This window comes from Amblyomma americanum, chromosome 2 (genome assembly GCF_052857255.1).
Source record: "Amblyomma americanum isolate KBUSLIRL-KWMA chromosome 2, ASM5285725v1, whole genome shotgun sequence".
NCBI lineage: Eukaryota > Metazoa > Arthropoda > Arachnida > Ixodida > Ixodidae > Amblyomma > Amblyomma americanum.
In genome coordinates this window covers 182,846,090-182,858,082 of record NC_135498.1, presented here as the reverse complement: position 1 = coordinate 182,858,082, position 11,993 = coordinate 182,846,090, and the positions used below count along the sequence as shown (strand labels likewise).

At 45.7% G+C, this 11,993-nt stretch overlaps 1 protein-coding gene and 1 long non-coding RNA gene across 2 annotated transcripts; one reads left to right on the top strand and one right to left on the bottom strand.

Annotated features, from left to right (window-relative positions):
* The first annotated feature begins 1,249 nt into the window (after positions 1-1,249).
* On the top strand, positions 1,250-3,204 carry LOC144120291 (uncharacterized). The gene is made up of 3 exons (XM_077652683.1): positions 1,250-1,483; positions 1,568-2,213; positions 3,200-3,204. Exons 1-3 carry the CDS (start codon positions 1,280-1,282, stop codon positions 3,202-3,204), a joined length of 855 nt encoding a protein of 284 aa, XP_077508809.1. The 5' UTR covers positions 1,250-1,279.
* A 4,952-nt stretch (positions 3,205-8,156) lies between these two features.
* On the bottom strand, positions 8,157-11,216 carry LOC144119357 (uncharacterized). The gene is made up of 3 exons (XR_013312341.1): positions 10,493-11,216; positions 10,247-10,374; positions 8,157-9,730 (listed from the first exon to the last, which is right to left on the bottom strand). It is a non-coding gene; the product is annotated as an uncharacterized LOC144119357 (long non-coding RNA).
* Positions 11,217-11,993: the final 777 nt, after the last annotated feature.

Genomic DNA, 11,993 nt, shown 5'->3' with positions numbered 1-11,993 from the left:
GATCTTTACGGCAGTTCGGCAAGAGCAGCATTTGTCTCAAAGCCCCAGTAACGCCTATGTTCAAAACAACCACCTGCTGTAGCAGTGGCGCAGTTCTTAACTGTTGCACCGCTGCGCGCAAAGGGGTGTGAGCATTTTCATTGATGTACGAACACGTTTTACAGCGCCGTGACGGCATCAACACCACGTGGCCACTAGTGAACGATTCAAAGGGCCCCGCCAGGTTTGAAAATCTGACGACACAAAATTTGAGTGCAGGCCCCCCAAAATACAAAGAATTTAGGTGGTTTGGTGGGGATTAGTTGGTGGATTAAGGTCAATTATTGGGTCGGACAAGTATAATTCTGCACGATAATCAAACGGAAGGCACTAAATGAGTTTAATATGTGATGACTCATGAATTCCATATGAAGGCAATGGAAACGGTTCCACCCGTTGTTTTGGGGAGAAAATGTCAATCAGTACATGGAGGAAAAACGCTAAGGCGCCTGTGTGCTGTGCGATGTCAGTGCACGTTAAAGATCCCCAGGTGGTCGAAATTATTCCAGAGCCCTCCACTACGGCACCACTTCTTCCTTTCTTTCAGTCCCTCCTTTATCCCTTTCCTTACGGCGCGGTTCAGGTGTCCAACGATATATGAGACAGATACTGCGCCATTTCATTTCCCCAAAAACCAATTATTATTATTCAATCAGTACATCATACACTCATTATAAACACCATGACAATAAACCTACGCTGCGGCATTTTCATTAAATGTATAGAAGGCACCCATGTTCCTGCCTTTTTGACCCATGGATGCTATTATAAACATTTGGAGTTCCTGGCTTTTGTGATGTGTTCTGTATTTTTGTTTATTTTAATGCGCTGTCCAACAGGTTGTGGGTAAGTTGCCAAGGTAGATATATATACAGCAAATGGATATGCGACGCTCGTTATCGCATTCATATGAGAGAAGCCAACAATCAGGGAAACTTAAGACCATAAGGGAATGCTTCTGTGGCTCGACACCGCGTCAGCCATGCACAACTTACCGGTCCTGATTGTGCAGGGTGCTTTCATCTGTGGCGTCGCTTGCTGGCCGGCCATCTACCGCGAGGCTGGTCTTAGAGCATCGCTGCCGCCCGTTCTTGGTTCACTGCCGCCTTCGCTGTTTTTGGATGCCACCGACACTTTCATCTGGCAACATCCATCGTCGACAACGGACTACGTCACAGCCAGCCCGGTATATAACGGCGACAGAGCTGCGCGCGGAATTGGGCTCGACACCGCGTCAGCCATGCACAACTTACCGGTCCTGATTGTGCAGGGTGCTTTCATCTGTGGCGTCGCTTGCTGGCCGGCCATCTACCGCGAGGCTGGTCTTAGAGCATCGCTGCCGCCCGTTCTTGGTTCACTGCCGCCTTCGCTGTTTTTGGATGCCACCGACACTTTCATCTGGCAACATCCATCGTCGACAATGGACCACGTCACAGCCAGCCCGGTATATAACGGCGACAGAGCTGCGCGCGGAATTGGGCTCGACACCGCGTCAGCCATGCACAACTTACCGGTCCTGATTGTGCAGGGTGCTTTCATCTGTGGCGTCGCTTGCTGGCCGGCCATCTACCGCGAGGCTGGTCTTAGAGCATCGCTGCCGCCCGTTCTTGGTTCACTGCCGCCTTCGCTGTTTTTGGATGTCACCGACACTTTCATCTGGCAACATCCATCGTCGACAACGGACCACGTCACAGCCAGCCCGGTATATAACGGCGACAGAGCTGCGCGCGGAATTGGGCTCGACACCGCGTCAGCCATGCACAACTTACCGGTCCTGATTGTGCAGGTTAGTTACCTCAACGGTGCTACTTGTGCCAAGAGTGATGATTACTGTCTGCTAGCGGTGTCGTGCCCAACAGAGTTCCGCGCCAAAGTGAAGCGTTTTCTACTGCCAGTGTCGCGATGTTGGTCATTTGCCCTGTCCTTGTTGATCTTACTTGCCGGTGACGTTGAATCAAACCCAGGTCCTTCTCCTGAGGACCTGCTTTCCTCGATTTTGGAAACTATGCAGAGGCTCGAGTCTGGTCAAACGGAAATATTGAACGAGCTTAAGGGTGTTAAAGAAAAACAGGATGCTACAGATGTGATGATTAAACAGCTTTCTGACAGAGTTACAGCACTGGAGGCCAATGCTGTACCACTTAGCCAACCTGACGCCAGCACTCTCGATCCCGGTCTGCATAACATTAGTGAAAAACTGGCCCAAGTTACAGAGAGGTGTATTGATGCTGAAAACAGGCTTCGGCGGTCCAATTTGTTGTTCTTTGGGCTCACAGACGATGAGAACGAAAGCTGGGACGATTCGGAACAGAAAATAATTTCCTTCTGCCACGAAAAACTGGGAATTACTGTCACAAACTCCCAGTTTGAGCGTGTACATCGGTTGGGAAGGTTCGCTGTCGACAAGCATAGGCCCATTATCACGAAACTAACTTTTTTTAAGGACAAACAGCGGATTCTTTCGTCAGCGTATAAGCTAAAAGGCTCGAATCATTCAATTCGAGAGGATTTTTCTTTGCCAACCAGGCAGGCACGGCAAAAGCTACTTGAGTTCGCCAAGCTCCAGGATAAGAAGGGCAAACTGGTCGTTGATAAGCTGCACATTGGCAAAAATACCTACGTATATGATAGCGCGACCAATTCTGTCATTCTATCAACCAGATAGCTCAGCAACAGCCATCCCACTAAGGCTCTGCCTAGGTCTTGTGGCTCCAGTCCACAGTTATCTTTATCATTTACTAACATCCGAAGCCTACTGCCTAAGCGTGAAGAGGTGTGTTCTTTTCTGGATGATTCTGACGATGATATTGTGGCACTAATAGAAACTTGGTTGCACCCTGACGTAGCGGATAGCGAAAATTTTCCCAGTAAAGATAACTACAACGTATATCGCTGTGATCGCTCCGGTAGAAAAGGTGGTGGTGTCCTTATCGCCATCAAAAAAGGATTAAATTCATTCCTCATTAACACCGGGTCTTCACTTGAAATAGTCTGGGCTGCTTGTACTTTGGCATCGGTGAAGGTACTGGTTGGTGTTTGCTACCGTCCGCCTGATTCAGATCACTCATTCGTTTCTAAACTCCATAGCAGTATTACTTCAGCTATGCAAATATGCCCAACTGAACTCATTTACCTGGTTGGTGACTTCAATTTTCCACAGATTGATTGGTCACATTTGTCGTCATCTTGCCGCGCCTCAACAGAACTTATCAACATTATGTTAGATTTTAATTTCTTTCAGGTGATTAACCAACCTACTCGCGGTTCAAACATTTTAGATTTAGCTTTCTGCAATGCGCCCGAAACGATTAACGAAGTCTTGCTCCTTGACGGTTTTAGTGACCATAAGCTCATTCATCTACAACTTAATGTCCCATTAGCATTTCAAGGTCTTACATCCACGAAAATTCGCGATTACAATAGAGCTAATTATAGAGATATGAATATTGCACTTAACGATTTTTTTATTCAAACGTTCTTGCCCTCATTTGCGGACAGGTCCGTCGATCAGAACTGGGTACTTTATAAGATCATGATGTCCAATCTAGTTTACAAATATGTTCCCTTGGTTTCAATTTCAAACGACAAATCTAATCCATGGTTCACTAGATCTCTCCGTCGTCATCGAAACAAAAAAAAGCGTTTGTACAGAAAGGCTCGGTTGGTATCTACATCGGGTGCTTGGCAAAAATACAACGATTGTCTGAAATCTTACTGCTCGGCCCTCCGGGCATCAAAGAAAAAATATTTTTCCCATGACCTACCCGCCCTCCTAAAATCTAATCCCAAAAAGTTCTGGCGCGTGATATCTCCTGACAGTACTAACAACCAATTCCCATTATGCAACGACGATCACGTGCAGCTTTCGGAGAGTGAATGTCCTCAAGCATTTAACAGATACTTTGCGTCAGTGTTCACTCGGGAAGATCATTCCAACATACCCATTGTTCCTGATCATGATTACCAATTTATGGCTCCTATTACCATTTCCGCTGAAGGTATCGCTCGTCTCATTTCTAATCTTAAGGTTTCCTCATCAGCAGGTGTTGACAACATAAATTCTAAAATACTGAAAAACACCGTATCGATCTCCAGTGAAATTCTATGCCTCATCTATCAGCAATCATTATCATCCGGTTTACTTCCTAGAGATTGGAAAATTGCTAAGATCGTTCCAGTGTTAAAAAGTGGAAACAGAAATTCACCGGAAAACTACCGCCCCATTTCGCTAACCTGCATTTGCTGTAAATTACTCGAGCATGTTATCGCTTCTCACATTTACTGCCATCTGGAACTTAACTCTTTCTTTTTTCCTAATCAGCACGGCTTCCGAAAAGGTTTTTCTTGTGACACCCAACTGCTAGAATTTACGACTGACTTGCATTTCAACATGGATGCTAACCTTCAAACTGACTGTATCTTTTTAGATTTTGCTAAAGCCTTCGACCGTGTTGCACATTCCCGCTTGTTCTCAAAATTGTCTGCTCTGTGCCTAGATTCTTTAACACTGTCATGGCTACGTAACTTTCTTTCATTTCGCCAGCAGTTCACTACAGTTAACAATTTCACCTCCCCACTCAGTGATGTAGAGTCTGGCGTACCCCAAGGTAGTGTTCTTGGCCCCTTATTGTTTCTAATATACATTAACGACTTGCCAACAGACATATCTTCTTCTATACGCCTCTTTGCTGACGACTGCATCATTTACCGGCCCATTAATTCTATGCATGATCACCTTGCCCTCCAAACTGACCTGAACTTAATTTCAAATTGGTGCAGTAAATGGCAAATGATGCTCAACTCATCTAAATGCAAGGTCATCTCTTTCACCCGCAAGCGTACTAATTCTAATTTCTCGTACTCCATTGATGGTACCGCAGTGTCTCGGGCATCACCTTATAAGTATTTAGGTATTCACCTCACAGATAATCTTTCATGGGCCACACACATTCAATCCATCTGTGCCAAAGCTTCAAGATCACTTGGGTACCTGCGCCGGAACTTGCGAAACGCCCCTAATAACGTGAGAAAAGTCGCTTACTTAACAATCGTGCGTCCTCAACTAGAATTTGCTTCACCTATGTGGTCCCCTTATCAAAATTACCTGATCAACATGCTTGAATCCGTACAAAATAGAGCCGCTCGTTTCATCACACAAAAGTACCACCCCCAGTCCAGTATCACTAAGATTAAACTTGATATCTCCCTCGAACCATTACATATTCGTCGCTCCATCGCTCTTTTATGCTTACTTAATAAATATCGTCATAGCACCAGGCCATCTCCCTTGCCCCTCGAAGAGCCTTCACGCATTTCACGCCGCCTACATAATCAGTATAGCATTACACGCATTTACGGAAGAACCTTAGCATTCAATTCATCTGCACTTCCACGTGCCATTATTCTTTGGAATGATCTTCCCAACTGTATCGCATCTATCGGCAACCACCAATCATTTCAAGACCAACTGCACAAACATTTTCTTTAACGACATTGTGTCTTGTTTCAGGTTGTTCTGTGCCCTTGGTCCCCTTTTCTTCTCGTTGGTATTTTACAAAGTTTTGGTTTCTTGTGCAATTTCAGCCATCTGTATGTTTTTTATGACTACTGCTTTTTCCTTTTGATGCCTATTGGGCACTTGCGATGCATTCTTGCTACTAATTTAATTTTTGTTGCTCGCGGTGATGTATGTCTTTTAGTTACGTTTTGCCCTGTATATTTATAATTGTGTTTAATTTTTGCCTTGTATCACGCGTTGTTTTTAATTTATTCTTCCTATTTGCTTAATCTATTGTTTTTCCCCCCTTACTCAATGACCTTCTGGGCCCTGTAAGGTATTTTGAATAAATAAATAAATAAATAAATATCTTTAAATTCCTGATGTGTATCAGTCAGAAATTATTAGTGCAAATAATTTTACGAATAACTGACATTCACCAACACCAGGAAAAAATGTAGCAGAACTTCCTCACGCTAATTGGCATAGATGACTTCTTTCTTATGTATATATATAGGGTGTCGCAGCTAAGTTTAGCCAGGGTTTAAAAACATGCTCTGGCTCTATAAGACGACGCGACCAAATGCATGTTTCAGGCTATGATATTGAGCAAGTCACACTATTTTTTATTGTGCTTAATTGCGTAGCTATTTGAGAATTATTAACCAGCCTCGCAAGCAATGAAGGTGTGAAAAAAGTACTAGTCGGAAAGTTGGAGAGTGGTCGGCAAAACGCCCGACTGAACAGATTATAACTTTCCTTCTATTACGTACTAGCTTTTTTCGCTCTCTGCAGATGCCAGCGAAATAAAAAAATACCAGGTTAAATGTAAGCATTCACACGGCAACCACACTGGGGCGCGATTACGGATCAGTCTCAAAAAACTGTCTCAATATTGAGACAGTGACGTCAAAATGACGACACCGAGAAATGCCGACCGCCGAATCGGCCAATGCGGAGCAAGGAGGCGGTGGGCTCCGCCCCGAAACCACTAATCGCACGACAAGGGACCGTAGACTAATGTTTTGCAGTAAAAACGCAGTGAATAAAAACGAGTAATGTTTTATTTTGCTGAGTAACTGTATTTCAAACCCAACAGCACCAAGCAAAAGAACCAGTGTTTTTATTTTTGCAATTAAGTTTGCTGTTCAGTCACTTTTTTTGCCGCGAAGGTGTGCCGTCAGCGGTATAGCGTGAACATGTTAGTCTGAAAATGAACAAAAACGCAATGAAGAAAACAAGTAATGCTTTATTTTGGTAGTAAACTGTGTTGCAATCTCAACAACACGAGGGAAAATTAGAAGCATTCTCAGTTTTGCAATTAAATTTGCTGCAGGTTAACTTCTCTTGCCATGAGGGCGCGCTGGCAGTGGCATAACGTGAACATGGCGGTCTGCAAAAAAACAGCTGATTCCATGGCTAGTTCCTGTTTTTTCGCGTGTCGTCTAAAATCAAGGTACTTTGCGGATGTCTTAAGTGCGCAGAAAAATCTGATTGAAGGCAGTGAATGCTACGGGCCTGCCGAGATCAACTTACAAGCAGCGCTCGGCTCGAAAATCGACGAAGACAACTTTAGTCTGTGTTCTCGGTCGGCGCCTATCGATCACCGAGTGACGTGTGGTTCTGTTTATTTTCTTTAGAAAATACCAGAAAACCATGAATCATCACATAGAAGCAACTGCCGACAGACAGGTGCAGCTGCTGATAGCTTGCAATCTCGGTGCGGGAAATGAGAGCCGACACGGCCTGCCTCTGTGGCAGCACTCTTCTGCCTCGTAACCAAGTGTTGCCGCCCACATCGGGCTAAGCACTTGATGTTCCGTTTGTATTTTTGTAGCTCCGTTCGGTTTATGTTCACTTGTTGCCGTAGTTTCTTTTTTTTCCTGTGCAAGATGCAGAAATTGTGATGTTTATGCTCCACTTTGTTTAGAGAGAAAGGAAGCACTTGACTTGATAACTTTGCTATTGTCACCGAGGAGAGAACGAGCTTGTTCCATTAACGTTATTTACTGATCATGTAGTAGATCCAGGGTCAACCTGGAAAGAAGAAGTTTGCTTGTATAGAGGCTAATTGCAACTGGGCAGAAAGTTGAGCAAGTTTGTTCATGTTTGCTGGTACACAGCGCTTGAATTGCATATGATCTAGGGCAGTGAGGTAGGTAGGACAGGGCAGTGATGTGTAATATTGTATTTTGCTCAGCAGGCGGAGTGATGTTGGTATAACTGGGTTTGGTGAGGGCAGTGTTTGAAGGGCTTTAAATACTTTGCATAGCTTCTAACATGCACTTCCTTTCAGGTCGGAAGACCACTTGTTTTTTTTAAAATTATGGTCCATCATATCTGAGACACCCTGTATACAGGCCACTCCAGTTTGAAAGGGAACAGCCAGTTGAAAATGACTAGGACATTAAATACCTAGGCGAAAAGTAGCTTGACAGCAGTTGCACTTATCACACATATTATATGATAGCACAAGGAGCTTGTCCGGCCATTCGGCATTGTCACCATCTCGTGTCATCATGGACAAGACTTCATAGCCCTGTGTTACGCAAACCAAGCTAGGTGTCAGTTATGGGGCAATAACCGAGTGCTCAAAATTTTCCACAATAGAGCTGCCTGTATATTCTTAGAGCTGTAGAGCATTTCCAGTAACGGTGTTGCATGATTTGTGATTGTAAACTAACCTCTAATCACACACCATCTCCTTGATGATGTGTCTGTGATGTTTACACATCTTTGTCTATCAGTGAAGATGTTCTAGTCATTCAGCAGTCATTGTAGCCACTGCACCTTACAATCTTTATTATGCATTGTTGTACAGCGGTTTCCTTGAAGTAGGTACAGCTTTTAGCACAGAGCGAAACCCCTAGCCACACACCATTACGCTAAAAGCTTAGCTTTGGTATTTACACTACTTATATGTGCCAAAATGTTTTGTAGTCCAGAAAATGCATCATGTACACTGTACTATGCCATATTTATTGTACAGGTAGCCTCTGTATGAAAGAAAACATGCACTTTGAACTCAATTTTTCAGGTTTTTTTTCTTAACTGCACTCAGAAATGCCATACGGTAATTGTACATCAAGGTAAAGTATGCTTGTATGTACACTGCCTTTTCTGCAATAGAAACACTCGTGTCAAATGCTGTGCCTAAAAAAATAAACGCGCTTACTGAATGTATGATGCAATAAAAAACAGCTTTTTGATTCCAACAAGCATCACAAATATTTCATGCCTTATTCCAGCACTACACGTTTGGTTCATGCATGTTCGTCACACAGGTAATGACCACAGGCACTCCACCAAGCTGGAAGGAGACAGCAGAGAAGGGGCAGGTGGGCTGACATAAGCATTGACAAAAGAGAGTTCAAAATGATGCTTTTCAGAAATTGGGCGAGCTGCTTCAACACCTTTTCCGTCTTCAGGAAGAGACTGTGCAACACGCTGCTGAGGGACTGGAAGATATACTAGCAAACACACTGAAAATGAAGTGGCAGCCGGTGGGGGGCACTTGTTTGTCACTGCTGGCTTCTCGCTGCACACAGGTTGGCCAAGGGCACAACCACATCACACAATTGCTCACACACTTGCAGATGTGTGTTGTGCAATGACACAAGGAAATGACAGTGGCAACAGGGGAAGAGTGCCTGATATGACTCTCTATGCCAGCATGGTGAGTCGTCTCTGGACGCTAGATTTTCCATCGCAACTGCCGCTGCACCATCCCTCGGTACGCCTTCCTCTGGAGACGGGTCGTCCTAGAGAGGCCAAAAGTACAGCACCGCATGCTCTTCTCAGGAGGCAGGTGAGGAGGGATCCCGTCTGTACGAGGCAGCCACCATTTAGAGGTGGCCCGTTGTTATCTGGGTCAGAGGCAGTGTCGCCTGCACCCTCTGGTGATATGGGCACATCCAAACAGAGGCTGTGAAGTGCATGATATGGGCACATCCAAACAGAGGCTGTGAAGTGCAGCACGTGCGGTGATGATGCGCACTGTCCACTTCCACTGGCACTGGTGCATCCGGTGCCCTTGAAAGCAACGGAAGCAGCTCTTCGGCACACCAATACAGCGCTCAGCCACAAATTGTGTGAAAGCATGTGGCGTGTTGTACAGGCCTTCTGCTGAGTCAGGTCTGTAATGTCGTGCAACTGGTGCAGGCAGCCATGGCTCCAGTGGGTAGACATAGTCTCCTGCATAACAAAAAATGATGCGGCTAAGCATGTCCTTTCTCAGTGATCTCAACAGCATTACAGGACACTCTGCTATACAGTAGAAGACTCACGCCAAGTAGCCCACATCCAGGCTTTGCTGAATATGACATTCAAGAGCATACATACATGCAGGATTTAGATGTATAAGTGAGCACTACTGTAAGGTCAGTCTTTTACCACCATATTCATATAAATGATGCGCTATGATTGCCTACAAAACACAAGTGCTGTCAGGTGCATTTTGCTTTGGTTTCTTCAACAGGAAAGGCTATGCATTTCAACAATGTAATATGTGTCCTGTGTTTCTGCTGCAATTATATTTAACAAAAGGAAAGGGTGGCAATACATTGTATCATACTGTAAAGTGTCTGCATTTGTGTAACTGTCCAGACTGATTCTTGTAGCTTTAGCAGACCCGGCCAAATGCATAGTGCTGGAGCTCAATAGATGTGACTGAGTTCGCCCGACGGGTGACACGGCTATTTTACTGCTTACCCAGAAAAAAAATCACCGTCGTCCAGCAGGCCTTCCTCCGCCTCGGAATGCCGCCAGACAAACGCGTCGCGGAAGGATCCGGGTCAGCGCGAGTCCACGGCCAGGATGCACATGTTCGCGCCACAGATCTGAGAAAAAACAAGCACAGCCCGTACTCACTCTCGCTGCCGAGGCCCGCACTTGTAGCTCATGCACTTGTAGCACTTGAACTCATGCGGTCAAAAACAGTGGCCGAGGTATACTCACTATTACGTCCGCAGCGTAGAACCGCTTGCGGCTCGTTCGCAGCACTGCCCCCAGACTCATTGATAGTGATGAGTGCCCAATCGACACACCCGACGACGCCGGAGATGCTGCCGCGGCGAACGTTTAGGCAAAGGACGCCCTCCTTCGCCGCCGCCTTCTCCTCGGGTCTCCTCGGAAAGCAAACACCCCCCTTCTGTTACCCAACGTTGACATTGGTCTCCGCTGCCCGCCGCAAAGGCTTGTTCACAGTCAGTTGGGCTGCGCCGACGTTTTCTTCATTTCCAACGGCGCCTTGAAACCCACCGGAGGCGAAGAAGCGCAGCGCGCACAGCACCTGCCGCTCCACTGACAGCGCACTCACCCGCGCACTTCCCAGTTCAACGGCGAGTTCGTCGCACAGACACTGCGCAGTCTCCTCGAAATAACTCTCCCGCGCGTCAAAGTCGTCTTCATGCACCCTCCGACACCGTTGCTCGCGCGGTCACCCGCGTATACGACGATGTAAACAGCCGCCATTTTCTGTCTCAAACGTGTTGATACTACTTTTTCCAGTCTCAAAAAATCGTCTCAATCTGCCCGCATAATTAGATGGCCAACGTCACCACTTCTGCGCCATTTACGACGTCAGTCAGTGACGAAAAAAATCAAAATGGCCGCCGACCAATAGGAGAGAGGCAAATGATATACTTTTTGAGACAATTTCGATTGAGACTGATCCGTAATCGCGCCCCTGCTCTCAAACGTTTCCCCTACAAACGAACAAGTAATCTGGCCGGGTGTGCTGCCGCTGAAAAGGTGACAGGGCTGGGACGCATCGCTGGTTGCAGGATTTACGCCAGCGGAAGCGATAACGGATCCGTCTGCTTATCGCTATCACGAAGCGCCCTGTCGCTTTTTAAGAGGCTGAACACCGGGCTATGCTGAAAGTTTGAGAGCACTGCAATCGCGATGGCTAAGCGAACATGTGACATGGTATTTTCTTTGTATTGCGCGGGCATCGGCAGTCAGCGAAAAACAGCTGATACGTAATAGATGGAAAGCTTAAAACTGCTTAATCAGATATTTTGCGGAAAATTCTACAACACTATGATTATAATTTTTCGCGTAACTTCATTGCTTGTGAATTTGGTTAATAAATTTCGACTAATTATTCAGGTAAGTAAAATACAAAATAGTGTTAATTGCTTCATAGAACAGACTCGCAACACGCATTTTGTCGCGTAGTCTTAGAGTGCCGCGGCATATTTCGAAACACTGGCTAAAGTAAGCTGGCGCGTCCTGTATTTGCACCACCAGATTCAGGGAGGCCGGCTACTAATTTTATAGATTGGGTTTTTGTGGTGAAGAGAAGCTCTATGAGGCATAGTAATACCAAATGAACTGCAGGGTGGTAGCCAGCACAGTCGAAGCGCCTGCCACTGTCCACGTTCTCAACGCGGGTAGTCCTGAAGTTGTATTGACAAGACGGAAGACAGACTTAGCTGCGAACCGAGGACGGGAG